The following is a 25,595-nucleotide window of genomic DNA, read 5'->3' on the forward strand; positions in this document are numbered from 1 at the left end:
TAAAGGAAGCAACAGGTCCATCCCTTCGATTAGAGATTGCATAAACGGAAGGGAATAACCTTTTAAGGGAGGTGTTACCCAACCAAACATGCTCCCAGAATTTGATAGAATTACCGGAGCAAGGGTTATACCCGATATGGTTGAGGAACAAAGGCAAGATAGCATGGATAGACTTCCAAGGAGAAGCTCTTGTAACCCTATCCAGCACACCAGCATCCCAACCATCAGCCGCAAACCGCAATTAAGCATACCAAAGTCTTGGCAAACCAGCATCCCAACCAAGCTCTTTGAGCAAAATAACCTGCAAGACCAAACCTTCTTGGCAAGATAGACCTGCTTATTTGCTAAACGTTTTCCCATTTTGACATAATTGTCTTTTATAACGAAGACACAAGGAAATTTTTATTGATATAAAAAGTAATTATATCAATTTCAGCTAAGACCTATCTGAGCACCATTATATATGATATCATTACATTACATAAATAACAACTTATCTCACAATGTTATATAGAACTAGTCAAATTTACTTCAAGTAATGACCACAAGTTTGAACTAAATTAGGCCCCAAACATCCCTTTGCAACATGCCTTCGTGTATCTCTGCCTTTGTATTCAAAACATCTTCTATTTCTTTTTCTCCAGATTCCCCAACAAATCACAAAAGAAATTGTGCTCCAGAAAAATTTTGATTCCCTATTACCATGAAAGAAGATCACTTTGAAAAAGAAAAAAAAAAAAAAACTCTCTTGGGGCTGCTGGTTCATGTCTAGATTGGCTCCATATGTGTCTATGTCGAAACCTTTTCTCCAATTGTAAAGATTGGCTCCGTATGTGTGTTGATTTCCTTAGCTGTCATGCATGATTGGCCTCTATCTCAGCTTGATATTAAAAATGCCTTTCTCCATGGGGATCTTCTAGAGGAGGTGTACATGGAGCAACCACCAGGGTTTGTTGCTCAGGGGGAGGATGGTAAGGTGTGTAAACTCAAGAAGGTGATTTATGGGCTCAAACAGTCTCCCCGTGCTTGGTTTGGAAAATTTAGTGAGGTGGTGAAGGAGTTTGGAATGAGACAATGTCAAGTTGATCATTCAGTATTTAGCTATGACTCTATGGTCGGGAAGATCTTGTTGGTAGTTTATGTGGATGACATAGTCATAATTGGCAGTGATAGAGTTGGGATTGATAGATTGAAGACTTTCCTACAAGATCACTTTCAGACAAAATATCTTGGGAAGTTGAAGTATTTCCTGGGTATAGAAGTTGCTAGATCAAAGCAAGGCATAAACCTCTGTTAGCGGAAATATGTACTCAACCTGTTGGAAGAAACAGGGTTGCTAGGTGCTAAACCAGCAAAAACTCCCATTGAACTGAATGTGAAGTTGGGAAGTGACACAGGTGAATTGTTTGATAACCCTGGAAGGTATAGAAGGCTAGTGGGAAAACTGAATTATCCAACTATCACTAGGCCTAATATCTCATTTGCTATCAGCGTGGTAAGCCAGTTTATGTAGAGTCCTCAGGTACCTTACTGGGATGCAGTTCTTAGGATTGTGCGGTATTTGAAGGGGGCTCCAGGTCGTGGGTTACTGTACAAGCCAGGAGGTGATCTTGAAATAGTTGAATACACCGACGCAGACTGGGCTGGATCTGTATCAAACAGAAGATCCACTACAGGTTATTGCACCTTTCTTGGAGGAAATCTTGTGACTTGGAAGAGCAAGAAGCAGATTGTGGTAGCAAGGAGCAGTGTAGAAGTAGAATACAGGGTTGTGGCACACACTGCATGTGAACTAGTGTGGTTGAAGAATCTATTGCAGGAAATCGGGTTCTCAATAAGCAAACCCATGAAGCTATACTGTGACAATCAGGCTGCAATCAACATCTCATCCAACCCAGTTTTCCATGAGAGAACTAAACACATAGATGTTAGGTTGAGGGGTTTTATGTATTGATGGTTCGGCTGATAAGTGTTCTTATTAGTCTGTATTTGTGTTTAAGTTGTTATGTACTGGGCCTGTGTTAATGGGCCTAGGTTTATTTGCTATTTTAAGTAATCTGAGTGTCCCATCACTAATCGGGGGCATTCCAGACATTTCCTGTAACATTGTACTATAATCTAATATAAATAATAGTACTGTCGACTGGGTTATTCAGTTCGACATTCTCAGCACCTCTTGGTCTCCTTCTCTCTTCTACTACTTCGACTGCAACATTTCAGCTTTCATGGTATCAGAGCATTGAGCACTTTCCTGGTTGCAGCCGACACCATCTCTTCTCTCTTGTTGTCTTTCTTTCTTTGTTTTATCTTGGTTGCTGTGGTGAAACCCTAGGGTTGCAAGAGAACACTACAAGGTTTGAACCTAGGGTTTCCCTTGGTTGTAGGGCGCAAGGGAAGAAGACCTAGAAGTTGATGTCCTACTAGACTGTTTCTAGTAGTTAGTAGCTATTCGGCTGCTAAGAGAGGTCTGTATAGGACAGACCTAGTTTGAGGACTGATTTCTGCAGTCCTAGTATTGGCCGTAGGGGGAGGAACACTCTCTACAGTTGCAGTAATCGAAGCCCAAGAGAAGTCTGCATAGTGCAGTGGTGTGAGCTCTCAGTTTCAGGTCGGTTTCCAGCTCACAGTACACCCAATTTGCTGCTGTTACTGAACTACTTCAGAGCTGTGTCAGTCTCGGCAAGTCTGAAACAGTGTTTTGGGCTATCAGAACCTTCTTCAATACTGCAACTAGTCTCTTTTCAGCACTGTTATCACTTCGGCTAGTCTCAACAGTGTTGTCTACACAGAGTCTGCAGCCAAGATGTCTTCAGTATTAGGAGAGGTCTCTTCTAGAGATAACAGACCTGGTGGGAGGTCTTCAAACCTGGAAAACCCGAATCTGCACAGCTTGCAGATTACAAGTGTGCTGCTGGATGAATACAACTTCAGGGAGTGGTCAGTTTCTGCAATGCTTTTTATTACTTCCCGTGATCTCACAGGCTACTTAGATGGGAATAAGAAGGAACCTGAAGTTGGCAGTACGGAGTATGCAGTGTGGCGCAAGGAGAATGCCACAGTTATGTCCTGGTTGCTTGCCTCTATGACTCCACGAGTTGCCAGGACTGTTCAACACTTTCCCACAGCAGCCAAGATTTGGGAAAAAGTGTCTAAAACCTATGGACAGAGGAAAAATAATGCTAGAATCTACAGATTGAATCAAGACATTGCTACCTTAAGGCAAGGGGATATGACTGTTGCAACATACTTTGCAACTCTGGAAGCACTTTGGGAAGAACTTGACCATCACTTGATTTTGGACTGGGAAAATGCCAGGGACAAGGAGAGACATGATAAACAGGTTGAAGAGAGTAGAGCCTTTAAGTTCTTGGCTGGCCTGGACCCAGTGTATGAGGGCATAAGGTCACAAATTCTAGGAAGAGATGAACTGCCCGAGTTACACCATGTTTATTATCTGGTAAGGAATGAAGAAGTGAGGAGAAAGGAGATGCAAATTGACTCTCAGATTCAACTAGTTGAACAACTTGGAGATCATTCAGCCCTGATTTCTACTAAGGGAAACAGACATCCAGAAAAGAAGCATCTTAAGTGCACTCATTGTGGGGGTGAGAGACATGTGAAAGAAAAGTGTTGGGTCTTGTATCCACACCCGAAGCCAGCTGCATTGAGAAAGGACAAGAAGCAACAGAAGGGTCATGCAGCAAGTGGGAACCTTGTCACTAGTAACAATGGTGACAACTCACAGAGTAGACCAACAGTGACTTCTTCTCCCATGGGGCAGGTTGTTGATTCCTCTGGAGCCGGTGCCTTGGGCTTCACTGCTAGTGAGGTAGAGGTCCTTAGCCGGGCTTTAGCCCGTCTAAGGAGTAATTCTTTTGCTTCCTCTTCTCTTGCCAGATCAGGTATAGTCTCTGCCTTTAGTGCAACTAGTTCTATTGACTCTACTTCTTGGGTTATTGATTCCGGTGCAACTGACCACATGGCACATATGTCCTCCTTATTCTCTTCATATCAATTGTTGTCTGGTCAGGATAAGATGAGAGTTGCTAACGAGTCTTTCTCCACCATCTCTGGAAAAGGGATGGTTGACCTAAGCAAGGACCTCTCTCTTAAATCAGTCCTACATGTTCCCAGTCTCACCTCAAATCTTTTGTCTGTTTCAAAACTTACCAAAAATTTGAACTGTAGTATAACCTTTTTTCCTACTCATTGTGTCTTTCAAGACAGATTGACGAGAACGATTGGGAGTGGTCATGAGTATGGAGGCCTCTACTATTTTGATGCAGACATTCGTTCAGCCTTACAAGCATTTGCTGCTAGTAGTCCGGAGAGTGTGGAGTCAATAGCTAGGTTGCATCTGTGGCATGCTAGGCTAGGTCATTTACCTTTCTCTTCATTAGAAATGTTGTTTCCCGAATTGTTTAATGGCATTTCAAGTCAGAGTTTAGTCTATGAAGTATGTCAAAAGTCAAAACAATGTAGAACTATTTATCCAATTTCCAGTAATGAAATTCGAGCTCCTTTTGATTTTGTTCATTCTGATGTTTGGGGCCCTTCACCTATTGTTTTTATTGATGGCTTTCGTTACTTTATCAGTTTTATTGACCACTACTCTCGATGCACATGGATCTACCTGTTAAAAAAATGAGATGAAGTGCCACGGATAACTATGGCATTTTGCAAAATGATTGAAACACAATTTGATAAGAAGATTAAGCAATTCCGGTCAAATAATGCTATTGAATATTTTGAAAAATCCTTGAACTTATTCATAGAAGATGCTGGCATGTTACATCAATCATCCTGTGCTTATACCCCTCAGCAGAACGGGGTTGTTGAGCACAAGAATAGACATCTATTGGAGACAGCTCGAGCCTTACTATTCCAGCGCAAGGTTCCCAAGCAATACTGGTCGCAAGCTGTACTTACTGCATCATATCTGATAAATCGGATGCCATCTAAGGTGTTGGGTATGAAAACCCCTTTCTCTGTTCTGTGTCCTACTCTTCCAGACTTTCCTCTTCCTCCACGAGTCTTTGGCTGTATATGTTCCATACATGTGAAGGATCCAAAGAAGACCAAGCTGGATCCTCGGGCTACGAAAGGAATATTTTTGGGGTATTCTCCTACGCAAAAGGGTTACAAGTGTTATGATCCTGTCTCCAAGAGAAAGTATGTCACCAGAGATGTGGTCTTTTTTGAGTCTCAACCCTATTTTCAGTCTTCTCAGAATCCTCTTCAGGGGGAGACTAGTGGGATAGAAGAGGATTCTCATTCTCCCTCCTTTTTTGTTCCCCTATCTGCCTCGGGCCTTCCATCCTCTTCTTCTACTCCTAGTTGTGGCATCCCGGGTCAACCTAGTGAGGCTCCCACTATGCCGGTTACCTCTCCTGATACTGTAGATGTCCCTAAGGGCTCCAGTAGGCAACAGAAAGAGATACGAATCACCTACAACAGAAGGAAAAAGGGCCCTCAAACTCATGATAGCAACCAGTTAGACTCAGATCAATCTATCTCTACAATCCAAGGTAATTCCAACACTCATACTTCTGATTTGGATCTTCCTATTGCTCTCCGTAAGCCTATCCGTTCTTGTACCACTCTGCATCCCATTGCTGATTTTGTTTCTTACTCACATTTATCTCCAGCCTATCACTCCTTTGTATCTACTCTTTCCTCTGTTCATGTTCCTTCTAGGTACTCAGAAGCCGTGTCTGATCCAAGGTGGAAAGAAGCTATGAATGAAGAAATGAAAGCCCTAATGAAAGCAAGAACTTAGGAATTAGTGGATCTGCCAGAGGGGAAGAGCACTGTTGGGTGCAAGTGGGTGTTTACTGTAAAGCATAGGGAGGACGGGTCCATTGAAAGGTACAAGGCCAAGCTTGTGGCAAAGGGGTTTACTCAGAAAGAAGGGATTGACTAAAAAGAAACCTTTGCCCCAGTAGCAAAGCTCAACACAATTTGGGTTCTATTGTCATTAGCAGCAATTTTTTCATGGGAACTTCATCAGCTGGATGTGAAGAATGCCTTCCTAAATGGTGACCTTCATGAAGAGGTATTTATGGAACCTCCACCAGGCTATGACTTTGATAGAAAGATGTGTAAACTGAGGAAAGCATTATATGGTTTAAAGCAGTCTCCTCGTGCATGGTTTGAGAGGCTTTATGGGGCCATGAAGAAAGTTGGGTACACTCAGAGTGGTGCAGACCATACCTTATTCATAAGGAAGCAGCATAGCAAACTTACAGCACTCATTGTTTATGTGGATGATATGGTGATTACTGGGAATGACTTGGAAGAGATCAAAAGACTGAAAAAGTTTTTAGCCTTTGAATTTGAGATCAAAGACTTGGGCCATTTGAGATATTTTCTCGGGATTGAAGTTGCTAGGTCAAGAGAGGGGATCTACATATGTCAGCGGAAGTATGTTCTTGACCTCCTAGAGGAGACAGGCATGATAGGGTGTAAACCAACAGATACTCCAATAGAACAGAATCATGGCCTACAGGAATCAGTAGGGGAGGACTACTGTGATAGAGAGAGATACCTGTTAGAATGCTCGAGTCAGGGGTATTTTGGTCATTCTAGACTATCTGCTTGAGAGTGAAAGGTCTATTGTATCTGAGTTTAAGTTATGTGTCCCATCTTCTATGAGGGACAAAATGGTTTTTCCTGTAACTCTATGTTTTTGAATAAATACAAGTGGGTCAGCTGGGGGAGGGAGATTTTGACTCTCTTCTAGTCTGGCCGAACCTTTCTTTCTTCTTCTTCTTCTTCTTCTTCTTCTTCTTCTTCTTCTTCTTCTTCTTCTTCTTCTTCTTCTTCTTTTCTTTCTTCTTCTCTACTTCAACCTAGAATCTGCTAGGGTTTACTAACATGGTATCAGAGCTGTAAGGTCGTATCCTCATTTCTTTCTTGTTGTTGTTCTCTTTCTGGGTTCGCCGCCAACTTTCACAGTCATCATCTTCCTTTTCGAGTGACCTGAGTAGAGGTTCGATAAGGGGCTGAAAAGGAATTGTCGTTTTGTGGGCCTGGAGGTGAGGAAGCCTCCGGTCGTTGCTGTGGTGGTCGTTGGAGTGGTATACTAAACCCTCTATTCAGTATCGAAGAGGGCTGAATGTGGACAGGTATGAACACTACTATTGTTTGTCCAAGTAAGGGACTGTGAATGTTTCTTTTTGTTTCAAAAGTTGGTTGTAGTGGTGCTCAGTGTGACTGATATGCATCTCAGTCGTGTTCCTCTGCATTTCTCTTCGTATGTATGTTGAAAGAAGAGTTGTCGACTGCTAAAGTTCACAACAGCAGTAGATTGGTGGTGGTTGTGTCGTGGTGATTGGTGTATCTATGTTTCAAAATATTTAAAAGCGATCTCCTATACCTTGTGTGTAATCAGTTCTGCAGTGTGCAGCCCAAGTGTTTGATGTGAGGACTGAGTGATTTCAGTCTCAGTGTATTGATGGTGAATGGTTCTGCAGTGTGCAGCCCAGGTGTTTGATGTGAAGATTGAGTGATTTCAGCCTTAGTGTGTGGTGTGTAATGTGTATTTAAAGAAGCTGGAATTGGTGGTGTTATAAGTGAGATAAGTCTTGTGAAAGAGTGTGAGGTTGTGTTGTATATTTGAAGGTGAAATAATTAAGATGGCTTCATTTGAAAATGGGAATGATAACAAAACAGGTGTCATGCTTTCTCCAGACTATCTAAGTGTTCAAATGACATCCATCAAGTTGAATGGTGAGAATTATGTACCATGGGAAAAATCTGTGGAGGTGTTCTTGAAGGCCAAGAGGAAGGTAAAACATGTAAGAGAGGAGAAACCTCCCTCTGATTCCCCTGGGTTCAGTGACTGGGAACAAGTAGATGCATAGATAATGACATGGCTCTGGAACAGCATGGAACCAAAGATTAGTGTGAACTTCATGTTCCTAGATACAGCTAAGGAAATCTGGGACCATGCTAAGAAGTTGTACTCTGGACAAGACAATACAACTAGGGTGTATCAGTTGTACCAAGAGTATTTCAATTTGAAGCAAGGGAGTCAAAGCTTAGAAGAGTACTATGCAAGTTTGAGGAACATTCGTAATGAGCTCAATGTGTATCATCCTCTAACATCAGATGTTCAGATTCAACAACAGCAACGTGAGCAGCTTGATGTGACAAGGTTTCTTGTGGGGTTGAAGGCTGAGTATGAGCCTATCAGAGCACAAATATTGGGAGGATCTTTTCTTCCCTCACTTGAAGAAGTTTTTGCTCGTCTTAAGAGGAAATCCATTGAGTCGGTAGAACATTCTTCTCTCTCTGACAGATCTGGTTTGGTAGTGACTAAAGGGGGTGGTCGTGGAAATAGAAGTGGTGGTGTCAGGAGTGGACTCCCAAGCAACCGTGGTGGTCACATGTTTAGCAGGGCTAGTGGTCAGACTAGAGGTCGAGACTCAGGGGGAGGTCGGGGAAGAGGAAGGAGTAATACTCAGAGAAAGTGTACACATTGTGGTTTAGAGGGGCACACAGTTAATTTCTGCTATGATTTGCGTGGTGCACCCAACACTTGGGCTAACCATGCTAGGACTAAGGGTAGTGACACAATTACTGAAAGTCAGCAAACTGATCCAATCCCCTCCACATCTACTTGTGCTTCTGAGAAGGAAATGGTGAGTGTACCGCGTGCAGTATATGAGCAGTTCATTCAAACATCTTAGCATAACACCACTCACTTGCCCATTCAGGTATGGCTTGCTTAGCTTCCAAAGACTCACACTGGATCATTGACTCCGGGGCCTCGAACCATATGTCTGGGACTCATGATGTATTTTCTTCCCTTTCCCACTCCTCCACACCTCAAACAGTTACACTTGCTAATGGTTCTAAATCTCATATCTGTGGTGTTGGTGATGTTAATCTCTCCTCCTTGCCTTTATCATCTATTTTATATGTTCCTAAGTTTCCTTTTAACCTTATGTCTGTCAGCAGATTAACCAAATCTCTTAATTGTTCTGTAACCTTCTACCCTTCTTCTTGTGTGTTTCAGGATCTCAAGACGGGGAGGAAGATTGGTGGAGGGCATGAAGCAGGTGGATTATATTACCTTGATGGTGGTGGTCCTCCAGTAGCTTTTTAGTCATTTCTTACTCCTCTTCAATGGCACTGCAGATTTGGTCATCCTTCTCTCAAGGCCTTGAAGTTACTGGTTCCTTCCTTGAGTCATCTTTCATCATTAGATTGTGAGTCATGTCAATTGGGTAAACATCATAGAGTCTCATTTAGTCCAAGAGTTGATAGTCGTGTCTCAAGTCCTTTCTCTTTAGTTCATTCCGATGTATGGGGTCCAATTAAAGTGGTGTCATACAATGGGTATAAGTATTTTGTAATCTTTGTTGATGACTTTTCAAGGATGACATGGATTTATCTTATGAAAGATCGTAGTGAGTTGTTCCGTATTTTTCAAAAATTTTATGCTGAAATACGCACTCAATTTGGTGTTCATATTAAAATTCTTCGCTCCGATAATGCCAAAGAATACAACTCCTCACCATTTCAGCAATACCTAGAACATCATGGGATCATTCATCAAACTTCTTGTGCCTACACCCCATAACAGAACGGTGTAGCTGAACGAAAAAATCGACATCTTCTTGAAACTGCTCGATCCTTGATGATTAATATGAATGTCCCAAAACATTTTTGGAGTGATGTTGTTCTCACATCCTGTTTTCTGATCAATCGGATGCCCATGTCAATCCTTGGAAGTCAATCCCCTTTCTCCGTGTTGTTTCCCACTTTATCTCCATTTCCTCTTACCCCAAGAATCTTTGGCTGTGTTTGTTTTGTTCAACACTTGGGGCCTGGGTTAGACAAGCTAGATGCTCGAGCTACTAAGTGTATCTTTCTTGGCTACTTAAGGACTCAGAAAGGGTATAAGTGTTATAACCCAAAATCCCATAAATCGTTTGTGTGCTCTGATGTCACCTTCTTTGAGTCAGTTCCGTTCTTCTCAGATGCTGGGGTCTCTTCCTCTCCCTCTGTGGTTCCCCTTCCTGTACCTGTTGTGGACATCCTTCCAGTAGCTCCTGTTTCTACTGCAGATGCACATCCTATGCCTGTTACTACTGAGAAGCCGCCAATCACTCAAGTGTATACCCGCAGAAGTGCATCGGGCCCTCCTCCACTTCAGCCCCTGTCGACAGATCCTGCTACTACTCCTCCTTCAGATCCTGATCTTCCTATTGCTCTGCGAAAAGGTAAACGTACTTGTACTTCTCACCCCATTTCACACTATATTTCTACTGCTCACCTTTTTGCTTCTCATTGCAAATTTATATCATTACTCTCATATGTTCCCATTCCCAAGACTGTCCAGGAAGTTCTTGCCTCCCCAAGGTGGCGGCAAGCCATGGAAGAATAACTCTCTGCTCTACAACATAATCACACATGGGAACTCACCGCTCTTCCTTCCGGTAAGCACACAGTTGGGTGTAAATGGGTCTACACAGTGAAGTATCTTCCTGATGGCAGTGTGGAGCGATTGAAAGCGAGGTTGGTGGCCAAGGGTTATTCTCAAATGTATGATGTGGACTATATGGAGACATTTTCTCCTATGGCTAAGATTGGTTCAGTTCGGGTGCTGATTTCATTAGCTGCTATGTATGATTGGCCTCTTGTACAACTTGATATCAAAAATGCCTTCCTGCATGGTGATCTAGTTGAGGAGGTGTATATGGAGCAACCACCAGGGTTTGTTGCTCAGGGGGAGTCTGGCAAAGTGTGTAGGCTCAAAAAGGCAATTTATGGACTGAAACAATCTCCACGTGCTTGGTTTGGCAGGTTCAGTGAAGTGATGAAAGCCTTTGGGATGAAACAATGTCAGGTTGATCATTCTGTGTTTAGCTATAACTCAAAGGATGGGAAAATCTTGCTAGTCGTGTACGTGGATGATATTGTCATAACTGGAAGCGATAGCAATGGAATCAACAAGTTGAAGAAATTCTTACAGGATCACTTCAGTACGAAAGATCTAGGGAAGCTGAAATATTTCCTAGGAATAGAGGTTGCGAGGTCAAATGGGATCAACCTATGTCAGAGAAAATATGTTCTTGATCTACTTGAAGAAACAGGGTTGTTAGGTGCTAAACCAACAGAGACTCCTATGGAACTCAATGCCAAGCTGAGTGTTGATGCGGGTGAAGAGTTTGATGATCCTGGAAGATACAGAAGGTTGGTGGGCAAATTAAACTACCTGACCATTACCCGACCAGATATATCATTTGTTGTGAGTGTGGTGAGCCAGTTTATGCAACATCCTCGGGTTCCTCACTGGAAAGTTGTTCTGAGAATTGTTAGGTACCTAAAAGGTGCTCCAGATCGTGGTTTGTTATACCAAAGTGGAGGAACTCTTGAGATAGTAGGGTACACAGATGTTGACTGGGCTGGTTCTATATCAGACAGGAGATCAACTACAGGGTATTGTACCTTCCTCGGTGGCAATCTTGTAACTTGGAAGAGCAATAAACAAACAGTGGTGGCAAGAAGTAGTGCAGAAGCAGAGTACAGGGCTATGGCCCATACCACATGTGAGCTAGTATGGCTGAAGAACTTGCTTCAAGAGATGGGATTCTCAATTGACAAACCCATGAAACTATACTGTGATAACCAAGCTGCTGTTCACATCTCTTCCAATCCCGTCTTTCATAAGAGAACTAAGCATATTGAGGTTGATTGTCACTTTGTAAGAGAGAGTGATAAGTGGGGTGATAACCACATCTCATGTGAGCTCAGGAAATCAGTGGGCAGATCTCCTCACAAAGGGATTGTCTCGGGGAAGAATAGATTACATTTGTAACAAGCTGGGACTATATGATATATACTCTCCAGCTTGAGGGGGAGTGTTAGAATGCTCGAGTCAGGGGTATTTTGGTCATTCTGGATTATTTGCTTGAGAGTGAAAGGTTTATTGTATCTGAGCTTAAGTTATGTGTCCCATCTTCTATGAGGGACAAAATAGTCTTTCCTGTAACTCTATGTTTTTGAATAAATACAAGTGGGTCCCATCTTCTTCTTCTTCTTCTTCTTCTTCTTCTTCTTCTTTCTCTTTTCTTTCTTCTTCTCTACTTCAACCTAGAATCTGCTAGGGTTTACTAACAATACCAAAAATTGGTAGGGAAGCTGATATATTTATCTCTCACTCGACCAGATATTGCTTATGCGGTGCATGTTGTCAGTCAATTCATGCACTCTCCAAAGATCCCTTATATGAAAGCAGTTGAAAGGATTCTCAGGTACTTGAAGGCTTGCCCAGGAAAGGGAATTCTATTCAGAAAAAAAACAATAAAATTGAAATTGAAGCTTATACTGATGGAGATTGGGTCGTTCTGTTGGGGACAGAAAATCAACTTCAGGTTATTGTACATTTGTGGAAGGGAACCTGGTTACATGGCGCAGTAAGAAGCAGAATGTTGTTGCTAGATCAAGTGCGGAAGCTGAATATCGAGCTATGGCTCACGGGGTTGCTGAACTCCTATGGCTCAGGACTCTTCTAAATGAGCTTGGCATTAAAGTTGAGGGTCCTCTCAAACTGTATTGTGACAACAAGGCGGCCATCAACATTGCAAATAACCCTGTGCAATATGACAGGACAAAACATATTGAGATTGATCGACATTTTGTTAGAGAGAGAATAGTCTCGGGAGAACTCTGCATTCCTTATACTCCATCTGAGATGCAAATTGCAGATGTACTGACTAAAGGGTTGGTGGCAGCAAAATTCGTGGACTTTCTTGGCAAGCTAAACATGATTGACATCCATGCTTAGTGATGGTGCGCAATCCGGCGGGTCCTAGCTGTCAAAGATCTTGCCTCGGGCTAGAGCAGAAGGTGCCTAAAACGAAGGGAAAGAGAGTAACCTCCGGGGAAGAACCCGGTGAGTATGCTCCGAAGCTCAAGTTAGTATTTCCTCAAAAGCAAGATAAAACCAGATGGCGCAAAGTTCACATACCTTGTTCTTGGGGGGTAGAGAGCCTTTTATAACCACTTCGTGCACTCACTCCTAAGCTTCTGTCAGGTCAGGTATGATTACTTCTGTGCTTTTGCCAGTTCGGGTGTCATCACCTTTGCTGGGGCAGAACCGCCACTGCTCTCTTTGTCGGAGCCGTCTCTGTAACTAGAGATGGCGGTGGCAGGTGGTGGTGGCAGGTGGCCGTTTGAAGTGCGGCTGTCAAGCGTCAGATCCCAAGTCAGTCAAGTGCGCCGCCCCTGGATACGGACTCCTTCGGTGTCAGGTACGGTGCGGTTTGTTTAGTTTGGCGTCCTGGAGGCGAAGTGCTGGAGTGGTGTGCGAGGTTAAGTCTTGAGTTCGGATAGGGGTGTGGCCCGAATTGCCATGGGCCGGGCCAGTTCGGGTTGTTTCGTAAGGCTTGGGGCCTAAGGGAGAGCCCGGGCTCCCTGTAGGGAGTTCGGGCTCCTTGTAGGGAGTTCGGACCGCTGGTTCCTCCCTTCGGAGCTCGCGCCTTGGGCGTGCTGTTGTGCCGAGCTGTTGCCTTTGCCACGTGTTGAGTGGTTACGAGGTCGGGCCAAATCTTCCTTCATCACTTAGCTTGAGGGGGAGTGTTAGGTTGAGGGGTTTTATGTATTGATGGTTCGGCTGATAAGTGTTCTTATTAGTCTGTATTTGTGTTTAAGTTGTTATGTACTGGGCCTATGTTAATGGGCCTAAGTTTATTTGTTGTTTTAAGTAGTCTGGGTGTCCCATCACTAATCGAGGGCATTCCAGACATTTCCTGTAACATTGTACTATAATATAATATAAATAATAGTACTGTCGACTGGGTTATTCAGTTCGACATTCTCAGCACCTCTTGGTCTCCTTCTCTCTTCTACTACTTCGACTGCAACATTTCAGCTTTCAAGAGGTAGATTGTCACTTTGTAAGGGAAAAGGTCATCAATGGTGTGATAGGACAGAGCATGTGAGAACAAGTGATCAATGGGCAAATCTGTTCACAAAAGGGTTGAATTCAAGAAGAATGAGCTACATATGTAACAAGCTAGGATTATATGATATATATTCTCCAGCTTGAGGGGGAGTGTTAGAGTTGACTAAATAGGGTTTCAGTCTTTTCCATATCAGTAATGTATGAGTTATATGCCTTCTGTCTAGACAGGGGTATTTTTGTCCTTGTACACTTATTTACCAAGTCTAAATATATGGTCGACTGGGTTAGACTCTTTGTCTTCTCAGTTAGACACTTTTCTCCTTTCTCTCTCTTCTCAGTTCGGTTGAACACTAACAATCTCCGAACAAAATTTGCAGCAAAGCAACTACTTAAGAGATGCAACACATTTTCTCCTTGACAACCACACATAATTAGCCATGTCAAAACCCCTGCTCTTTACATGGTCCAAATGTGAGGATACATAATTGTGTTGTCATATTGCCAGCAAACCCTTCAAGACAACTTAGATTTCTCTGGTATAAGTTTGGGATGTTTTACCCTTTTGTGGATGCAGTTGCACTTCTTGCCCTTGACTTTGTCTATGTAAACCCCTACTTTTCTCTGCTTTCCTCTCAATGTTAATTATCATAGTTCTAAAGAATATGAAAAAATACCATATTGCAGCTCCATACCAAGGAAGAAATTCTCAATTGTGTCAGGTGACACCATATCCCAATCAGTGTATGATTTCTGTATGCCATGATAATGATTAACTTCTGGACGACACCAACTAAAAAGCATCTCAATCTTGACTTGATTGAGAATAGGCAGAGGTTTAGATTAACCTACCTGTTGATCTCTTCTGAAAAAGAAAGGAGAAAAAGAAGACAAAAGTAAAATGAGGAGGTACTGGTCCAACATTTTCTGGAAAACCACAGTTTCCTTTAACTCTCTCCATGCAACAGAAGCCTTTTATGTCTTGTTGTTTGGTTGGTGTTTCCCACTTATCAGTACATCTTGTTAGGGTGTAGCATGTTCTTAGAACAATTTGATAGAATGTTCATTTCAAATTTTCAATTGTATCATCAAAGCAAATTCTTCAAAGTTTCCTCTGGGTTAGTCATTCTGGAATTTTAATCACTATATTCTCTCACAACAGCCTTAGTTCATCAGAGTAAAATGTCTTTTAGAATTTCCTTATAGTTGCCAACCACTTCTTCCATAAATAAAACAACTAAAGTAAAATGATACTTGTCACAAACAATCAATATCATAATCAAAAAAGACATATCCCAACTATTTAACCATACAAATCTCTTCATTCGTCTACGCATTGATCTAGTTATAAACTCATAAACCAGACATAATGAAGAGTAAAAAAGAAAACCCGTTACAGAAACTCGTAAGATTCAATCAACACACCCAACTTTATAACGAAAAAGAAGAAAACGGACAAGAATAACCAAGTCTATTCTTGAATTAGAAAAAAAAAAAAAAAGGTTGTTGTCTTGCTGAAAAATCTGAATTCAAAAAATCGAACTCAGAAAACACGTGACAACATTGGAAGGAGGGGATAAGAGCTTACGAGTATAAAGCGAAAGCTCTCTGTATAACGTAGACTGCGTTGTTGTACTTGGTCTTCAACCTTGTATCGTTACTTTCTCTAATTGCCTTGTCGATCTCCATATGTATTTCCTCCCTGCAAAAGAAAATCGAATGAGTAAAGAACGCCAAACAGATTAAAATGAATATCAAATTGGATCAAATCATATGGGTTACAAGAAGAATTATAGGAGATTCAACATTTGAAAATTTGCACCTTTTGATGGCTCTGCTCTTTCTGTGCTTCGAACAGAAGCCTCCGAAGGTTGGAAATGTGGGAATTTTCCTTTCTCCGTCTTCCTTGTATTCCTTCGTTCTTCGTGCTTCTTTTCAAGTCAGAATAAAAGAATTCAAGATTCTTATTGTACGTGAGAGAGATTTTTCTTTAGACGCCACAGATTGTTTATCTCTGAGAGTGCGACTAGAACAAGCTTTCCCAGCAAATACTCCAAATCAAAACGACTGACAAATTTACCAGAAAAACCTTTCCTCAAACAGAATTTACTTAAATTGCTAACGGATCGAATCGAATTGGATATAAGATGGATCCAAATTTGATTAACGACTGATAAATTTACCAGAAAACCCTTTCCTCAAACAGAATTTTACTTAAAATTTCTAACGGGTCGAATCGAATCGGATATAAGATGGATCCAAATTTGATTCGTTTATATATTCGGATTCGAATTGGATCTTATCGGATTTGTATTCGGTTCGAAATCCAGATTGCAAGCGAATATGAAAGGGAGAATGACCGATCAGCCCAGGGTCAGAATTTGTAGGTTCAAAGTACTGTTGGGGTAGGTGCAGGCTCAAAATTGATGCCAATTCATTGGGGGTGTTGGTGCATAAAATGTGGGTTGTGGTCCTTTTGAATATTTATAGCTCTGCAGTATAAATTAGAAATTTGCATTGGACAAATCCATACTTCTCCAAATATAAAATTGGGAAAACTACAACTTTGGAGCCTGTCAAGTGCAACTATCAATAACCCTGAACTTTCAAAGACATACACTTGGCTCCACACCATTAACCAATAATAAAATCACACCATTAACAAAATAAAAAAATGCAAATTATGAATAGTAACAAATTCGTTAAGCTCAGTTTTAGAAGGTGCACAAATACACATACGTAGAGTGTAAAACCTTGTATTTATATTGTACATATTTCTAATTGTATTCCTTCCAAACTAAGCCTTAGGAGTTAGGATTTCCATGAACCAAGACCGTCTTTGTCTCCACCAGCCTTTCATCTCATTTGGTTCAGGGCTGATCTAGATATTCTTGAAACAGTCTTGCTTTTGATTTTTCAATTAAATATATACTAGCGAAGGGGGCCCTGTGTTGTAGGGGCTCGCTCATAAACTATCAAGCTTGAGCTTGATTCGAATTAGAGGCTTGAGCTCGGCTCGAGTCAAAAGCTTGGAAGTTTGAGCTTAGTTACCTTTAATTGTAGGTCTCTCAAGCAGTCAAGGTGCCAAGCCGAGGTCTCCCTCAATTGCCGAGGTGCCAAATCAAGGTCTTCCTCAGTTGTTGAAGTATTGAGCTGAGGTTTTTCTAGCAGACGAGGTGTCGAGCTAAGATCTCCCTTAGTTGACAAGGTGTTGAGTTGAAGTTTCCCTTAGTTGTCAAGGTGCCGAGCCGAGGTCTCCCTCAATGACTGAGGTGTCAAGCCAAGGTCTCCCTCAATGGCCGAGGTGTCGTCTAGCTTAAGCTTGATTCAAATTAGAGACTTGAGATTCAGCTCAGAAGTTCAAGCTCGGTTCGGCTTGAACTCGACTACCTTTGATTGCAGGTCCCCTAGCAGCCAAGATGTTGAGCTAGAGGTCTCCCTCAATTGGAGAGAGAGTGGCATTCTTATATTTATAAGGAGAGAGAGAGAGAGAGTGGCATTCTTGTATTTTGAAAGAAAAAAAAAAGAAAAAGAGAGAGAGTTGATAGAGAGTGGCATTCTTGTAATTTCAATGAAAAAAAGGGGCAAAAAATACTGTTATATTCCATTTACCTCATCCTCATACCTTCTTATTTATACATTTCAACTTAATATATTTATATAGATATACATGCATACATACATACAATTCTCATAGATTCTTTTTCTTTTCGGCGATGCGCTCACAACTCAACTGTTCTTCCTATATATTTTAGAAAAAAAAAACATTAAGAACAATTTTATATAAATTTATATACATACATATATGTATATATGTATTTATGTATAATCATACACATTTAGATTGAATCATACGAATGAGCAGCTTGTAAGAATGGATCATATTTGGTGTGGTTTGTCTCAACTCAATCTAACTAAGTGAAATGGGATCATTGAACCTGACTTAAACTCGTACCATTAACAATATCTATGTTATTAATTTTAGAATGATTTTTATTTGTTTGGTTCATAGTTGAAATTGAAATTGAAATCCCTTGGAATTGGAATTGAAATGGTTTATCCCCATCTGTTTGGTTCAGGTGAGAATTATAATTGAGATCGTAATTAACTAGAATGAGATTCTCATTCTCAAGGGAGGCAAAGGGAATGGTCATTCCACAAGAGAAAAAAAAAAGAATCAGATTCTGATTTTGCTCAGACAAATAGTTGGAATTCACATGGAACATTCCAATTCTGGTTTTAAACCCCTATTCCTATGAATCAAACGAATCCTTAGGATGTGTTTGGTTGCAATGCAAACCTATGGCAGTGCAAATTCTGATTTATTTTTATTTCAAAATTTACCTTGTTTTATTTGATTATAGTAAAAAGAAAATAAAATAAGACCTTAAGCAAAATAGAATAAAACCCAATACAAACTTAAACTAGAATTTGCATTCTTTTCATTTGTACTCCCTTGCATTTATACTAATTCAAATAAAATTGCACTGAAACCAAATGCAGACTTAATGTTAACGATTCTGCATGGATCAATTTTAACCAAAATCTGTTTTAGGATCAAAGCCCAAGCTGATTGGGTGGGGTCAAGGCAGAATTACTAATTAGTAATTATTACTAACATCCCTCGTGGCAGGAGCTTTTAGACGGGTTTACTTTGGCTGTTGGGGGCCAATAGCCTTTCCTGTTGAGAGAGTTTCTGGGTTGGACATATTCACGGCAGTTCACCAATTTAAGGACACGCTTTTGTTTTTACTCAAAATAAATTAGAAGGCAATTACTAATTTGCCCACTCTCATGGTAATATGCCCAGCCCAAAAACTATCTCAACAAGAAAAGCTATTGGCCCGGCGGCTCAGTTGGTAGGTTCTCTGATTCATCGGAATAGAGGCCTAGGATCAAATCCCGCTGCCACCAGGGGTTGGGGTGGTTAAGGGAAAAGGGATGGGCTACCCCTTGTTGTGTAGCCCCATGACGCAGAAAAAAAAAAAAAAAAAAAAGAAAAGCTGTTGGCCCTCAACAGCCAAAGTTTTTCCCCTTTAAAGAGGGTAGAATAATATACTTCACCTCGATAGTCTTCTTTCTTATTAGCAATCACGAGTTTTCTTGTCATTTTTAATCAATACTATTCCCAGATTTCCTTTCTCTACTTATTTCACCATGCATTTTCTCTGGTCACTTAAGTGGTGTTTGGTTAGGATGTTAACATTATTTTTATATTGTTGTCTTCCACTAATAAGTGAGACAAAATCACAAGCATGGCTTTCAAAGCCATACTGGACCAGACGGTTGGACCAGAAAATGATGACTGGTTCCGTTTTACCTTAAAACCGTTATTTCGCTAAAAATCATTGATTTGATCAATAAACTACTGACTTGGTCGTTCAAACCCTCCAACGGTTTTGGCTATTTTTTTTGTTAGAATGGGCCATCCGTTCTATTCAAATGATTGGACCATTCGACCCAAGATTTACTTAAAAACCTTGATCACAAGTGTTCATTGTACTGTAATGTTCTAATGGTAAAATTATGTTGACGTGGTATTTAATGTGATTTATTTTGAAAATACTAATAAAAGTATGCATGTGTCAATTTCAAATGATTATGATAATAATTTAAGTGTTGTTAAAAAATCCGTCATTTATTAAAACACCCCTATAGTTTTACAAATTTACTTAAACATATCCTATAATTTTCATTTTACTAAAACACCCTTTAAGTGTTGTTAAAAAATCCATCATTTACTAAAACACCCTCTATAGTTTCATAGATTACTTAAATCCACCATATAGTTTTCATTTTACTAAAATACCCCTTATATTTTGTAACCTAATTACTTAATCGACCTTTCATTATGAACTATTTGTTTTGCCATATGAAAATAGTAACGTGATCACCTAAACTAAGTGGAAAATGTTTAAGGGCATGAACCTATAGTTGTTTATTCCAAAAGTACCCCTAAATTGAGTGCAAAATGTTTAAGGGTATGGATCCATGGTTGTTTACTCCAAAAGTACCCTTAACACTTTTTTTTTGTGTAGAAAATAAAATTGACCAAATAGATAAAAATAGAGTGGTTATCTATGTTTTAGTAGGAATGAAAATGGCATTTTTGTTTTTAGTTTCTTTGATTAAATTTATTTGAATGAATGCTAATGCAAAAACTATCACTTTCCACTTTCATTTAAAGGTTGATCAAGTAAATTGATTGCAAATTATAGGGGATGTTTTAGTAAAATTATAAAACTATAGGGGATGTTTTAGTAAATGATGCTAAATTAAATCATTTATTTCTCTTTCAACCTAAAGACCTGGTTTCAAATCCTATGACTTGTAGTTTATATCAATATATCAATGTTTTTACCTTGTAATTGAATTGGACACTCAAATTGGTTCTGACATGTTACCTAGACAAAATGTTTCAACTAAAATAATTTTGTTGTCTTGGTCAACAACCAAATGACCTTACTGGTTAAACCACTGACCTATTTGATCAGGTTAACATGTTATGTATAGGACATTAGTTTTTTTTTCCTTTTTTTTTGGGTATTTTAGCCATTTCCATCAACAACAACAACAACAATAATAATAATAATAATAATAATAATAATAATAATTCTCATTTTGTGCACATTTTTTGTTTAATATGATGAAAATATAATATTAAAGACATGCTAATTTTTTTTATAAGTTTTATAATATTTTCTATATTTTATTTTATTATTTAATCCACGATATCATAAATTGAATTATCTAACTAGAGGGAAATGCGATCCCAATCACTTTTTAAAATATTGGTTTTTATCAATGCTTTTTATCCTAAAGTCAAATCAATTGGTCAAATTGGTTGACCTATCACTCGACTGGGATTTGAAGTCCATTTACTATAAGTTGCTTGCCTAAAAAAAATCCATTGACTTGGTCAATAACACTATGACCAATAGGGCTGTTCATAAGAAGGCCCAACCTGACCAAATCAATCAACCCAGACCGACCCAACCCGAGTCGGCTAGGTTTTCATCAGCATCGGTCGGTTTCCGGTTGTACAAATTCATAAACTGATGGTTCGGGTCGGTTTCGATTTTCTTGTGTGAAAACTGAATCCGACCCGACCCGAACCAAACCGACTTAGTTCCTACTTAACTAAGTTGTCTCTATCCTAATTCCTAATTACAACCTAACCTAGTTTTCTAGTTAGGAATAACATTAATGGCAAATATTGTAAGACAACTAGACAAGGAATTTTTTTGGAAAAGTTTAAAGAAAAGAATCAAAGGATCCTAGTTTCTATAGTCTTTTACACCAAATAGGCAACCAATTAGGCAATTACAATTAGAATTAGGTGTCCTTTTTTACTTACATTAGAACTTAGAAAGTTTCTTGAAATATACAAATTTCAGTCTTCTTTCTCTAATACAGTTTCACATTCTATTTTCTTGATAACTTCTGTCTTCTATTCTAATTCTAACTTGGTCCGCCCCCCTTAGTCGAAACCGACCCAAACTGACCCAACCCGACTCAAATCAACCAGGTTGGTTTTGCTTAACACTGGGTCGGTTTCGGTTTCCATCTCAGGTAACCCGACCAGGTCGGGTCGATTGGAAAAACCTCAGTAAACCGACCCAACCCGACCCGTGAACAACCCTAATGACTACTAATTAAACCAATGAACTACTTGACCCAGTAGTGAGGTCATGGATTATACATTATTTATATTTTTCTTTTGATTCTATCAATAATAAAAATAATTTTTATTTATCATATTTATTTTTTAGCATGATGAACATATAATATTAGAGATGTGCCATATTTTTCCTAAAAAATTTCCATGATTTCTTACAACTTATAATATTTTTATCTATTTTAAAATTTTTATTATTTAATTATGACATCATAGGTTAACCCATTTGACTTAGATGGTTGAACTATTGACCCACCACATGAATTGAAAATCATTTTGCTTTTGGGTCAATTTCAAATTTTGAATCCACTTCTATCATTAGTAAAAATATACTTATTTTTCACACTTATTTTTGTTTAATATGATGAATATATAGTATTAGAGATGTGTCCAAAATTTTATATAAATTATCTTTTCTTTTTTCCTATGTTTTATCTACTTTAAAGTGTTTAATGATGGAATTTTTGGTCACCTATTTGATCTAAAAGGCTGAACTGCTTACCCACCACCTGAAAAAAACTGGTTTTGTTTTTAGGTTAATTGATTTTTTTTTTATACTTTTGAATTATTGTTCATGAATTTAATTAGTGAAGTTTAATATTGAGAAACATAGGTACCTAAAATATGGGATTTAAAGAGAGAGAATGGGAATTAATGCCTTAAATATGAGACTTAAAGAAGCAATAGAATGAACTGAATAATAGTATTCAAGTAACAAGTTTTTCCCTCCCAATAGAAATGAATCAATTTCAAAAAGAGAGGTATTCTGGTCAAGAAAAAGTACAGAAGCCATGGGAGTTGTTCTCACTTTTTATAGTAGTATAGATATAGATATAGATAATAGATACTATTTCCAGCTTTCTTTTTGGTGAAGTATTTCTGCTTTTCTTTCTCTACTTGTTTCACCATGAACTATTTTACCGTCCTTTTCTATCAAACATTGGAATGACTCAAGGTCAGCTCCTCTAGTGGACTCAATTATAAATTATATGTCTTCTACTCCTTTCACTTAGCCATCTCAACATTCCTTATTGATCGCCATCCAAAAGTAGAACCAGATGATCTTTATCATTTGATCACCACATTTTATTAGAATTCCTGGCTTTTAATGGTCATTCAAGTTGGAATAATTTAACCAATGCAAGGTTATGTAGCTTACTAAATTCAGGATTAAAATAAATCTCAATTCCACTCCTTGATAGTTGATACTTCACTTACCTCAACCTAAGGCAAGGCATTGTCTATGAACCACATAAGAGAAAACAAAACTCAATTCCACTCCCCCACGCCAATCTAGCAGACCCTCTCCGTAGTGAAAGAATCTGGTTTAACATTCTCCTGTTGCAACTTACCCAAGTAGCTCAGAGCCTCATTCACCTCTCTGTTCGTTATTCAAATACCAAGAACCATAAATCCGGATAATTTCAATTCCATGGTTTCAAAATGCACATTCAGATCATCAAAAAGATCATTCCATTAGATGATGTGCATGATTCAACAGTGTTTACATCATAGAGAATAAATGCTATTTACATTTATCCCGTTTTCTGGGAAATAGTAAATATTCATCAAGTTTGGAAGATGTCTTGTATGCAAATTATAAAGATTGCTAACCAAGCTAATGAATGACCCAGAACAATAGGTCTGGCTAAAACTAAAAAGGTAGGTTACATGACTGAAGTATGTTCTATTTAGATCCATTTTGTACCATCATTGTTCATGACCAATCACCAATAATCCATACAAGAACAAGATCCATTCTTAAAATGGTGGAACCTGATTGTATCCCTCACGACTATTTCTCTAATGAAAATTTCAGAAAGGAGTTTAAAGGCTGAGTGGCAATCTCCACAGATTCGAAGGTTCTTAACTATACGTATAGTCATATTAGGACTAAAGTTGATCAAGCCAAATGCTAAGGCTAACTTCTCACTGTGATAAGAAACAATAGTTTCCTTCTCTTCCTCATCTATATCAAATGGCACGTGGGTTGTATCAGGGACATATCCAGCAGCCTTCAGTCGTCTGGTCATATCCTCAAGCATTAACTTGATCTCTTTGGCTTGAGGGTGTGATCTGTCACTTGCCAAAAACTGGTGTATACTGCCATTAAACTCTATATAGCTCCAACCTGATGGTTTTTGGATGCCCTTATCTTCCATCTGTTTCCTCACTCTTCTAGCTTCTTCCCATTGGTTTACATCAGCAAACATGTTAGACAACAAAACATAACGAGCCCCATGATCAGGATCCAACTCAAGGAGTTTCTTACCTGCAATTTCACTCATTTCAACATTTTGATGAATTCTGCAAGCACCCAAGAGAGCTCTCCATATTACTGAGTTTGCTTCAAATGGCATTCCCTGGATAAAGTCATGGGCCTCCTTCAAATGTCCACCTCGCCCCAGAAGATCAACCATGCAACCATAATGCTCAATTTGTGGCTTAATTCCATAATCCTTTAACATGGATTCAAATATTTTATTACCCTCTTCAATTAGACCCCCGTGACTGCAAGCACATAAAACTCCGACAAAGGTAACTACATCTGGTCTTAAATGAGCTGACTCAATTTCTCCAAAGATTGTCATAGCAGTCCTACCAAGTCCATGCTGAGCAAGACCACTGACCATGGAGTTGAACAGAGAGATGGTCCTTGATTTTGCAGGAGTTCCTTGAAAAATCTCAAGGGCAAGCTCTATGCTTCCACATTTTGCATACATGTCTACAATGGCTGTACTAAGAATTGCATTTTTTTCAAGCATCCTATCTTCTATGTATTGATAATGAAGCCTTCTGCCAATCTCAAGAGCACCTAATTGGGCACAGGCTGAAAGAACAGCAACCAAAGTGACTTCATCTGGTTTCAAGCCCACACCCTCCATTTCTGCGAAAAGTTCCAATGCCTCATTATACCACCCTAATTGAGAATAACCACTAATCATGACTGTCCAAGAAATCAAGTCCCTGTCACCCATCTGGTCGAAAAGTTGGCGAGCAGTGAGAATTTCTCCACACCTAGCATAACCAGACACCATTGAACTCCACGCCGGAGTGCTTTTCCTACTCCCCATTGTATTGAACACTGTATTTGCCATATCCATCATTCCACACTTCGCGTACATATCAATAAGAGCATTTGTTAATAAAACGTTGTTCTCGTATATATCCAGACTCTTGACAACCAAGAGATGGATAATTTTCCCAGTCTTCGGATCGTTCAACGTGGAACAAACAGACAATAAAGCAACGATAGTGAATTCATCAGGATCAATACCCGAAATCCGCATTTGTCCAAAGAGATCCAATGCATCAGCAGGCTGACCCCCTCGAGCATAGCCACCGATCAATGTATTGTAAGAAACACGATCTCTCTGACAACTTTTGCTGAATAGAAGACGAGCACAATCCAGGTACCCGAAACTTGAATACAAATGGATGAGAGAGTTGTTAACAAAGACATCTGACTCGAACCCGTTCTTTATTATGTGACAATGAATCCCTCGCCCTGACTCAACACTGGACAACCTTGCACAAGAATTCAATAAAAAGGGGTATGTGAAGTTGTTCGGAGAGACGACGCCTTCAGCAACCATCGACTTGTACAGAACGATGGCCTCACGAGGGGATTCGCTGCGAGAGTAACCTCTGATCACGGTGTTCCAGATGAACAAGTTGGGTCGATCAATTTGCGAGAGAAGAAGTCGAGCATGATCAAGAGCATCCCGTGAACTGGAGAGAGCAAAGAAGGAGATCAGTCTGCTCAAAGAGAAAATGTTGTGGTTGAGGCCTTTGAGGATGAGTTGAGCGTGGATTTGCAGTGCTTGTTTGATGGATTTGCATGATTCTAGGAGAGAAATAAGTGATGGGTTTTCAAGATTTAATTTTTTCCCGGGAAGCATCAGCTAGCCCCAAAAATTGAACTTTACTATTTACATCGACGAACGAAAAGGGTTTTATCTGGCCATCAAAATGTGATGGCCTGGCCCCGCCACGTAGATT

At 39.7% G+C, this 25,595-nt stretch overlaps 2 protein-coding genes across 2 annotated transcripts in view; both read right to left on the bottom strand.

Annotated features, from left to right (window-relative positions):
- LOC104604633 (phosphoadenosine phosphosulfate (PAPS) reductase family protein) overlaps positions 1-15,970 on the bottom strand; it is a 50,787-nt gene extending 34,817 nt beyond the window's left edge. The window contains exons 1-2 of the mRNA XM_088889668.1: positions 15,738-15,970; positions 15,504-15,617 (exon numbers count right to left, since the gene is read on the bottom strand). Of these exons, the coding sequence (XP_088745794.1) occupies positions 15,504-15,604 (101 nt within the window). The 5' untranslated portion in view covers positions 15,605-15,617; positions 15,738-15,970. The remainder of the gene's footprint in view (positions 1-15,503; positions 15,618-15,737) is intronic.
- Positions 15,971-23,320: 7,350 nt separating this feature from the next.
- On the bottom strand, positions 23,321-25,495 carry LOC104604529 (pentatricopeptide repeat-containing protein At5g66520). The gene has a single exon (XM_010268910.2). The coding sequence runs from the start codon at positions 25,493-25,495 to the stop codon at positions 23,321-23,323; it is 2,175 nt and encodes a 724-aa protein (XP_010267212.1).
- Between the last annotated feature and the right edge of the window lie 100 nt (positions 25,496-25,595).

The sequence above is a fragment of the Nelumbo nucifera genome, chromosome 6 (assembly GCF_055504915.1).
Source record: "Nelumbo nucifera cultivar China Antique chromosome 6, China Antique-T2T, whole genome shotgun sequence".
In the NCBI taxonomy this organism is placed as follows: domain Eukaryota; kingdom Viridiplantae; phylum Streptophyta; class Magnoliopsida; order Proteales; family Nelumbonaceae; genus Nelumbo; species Nelumbo nucifera.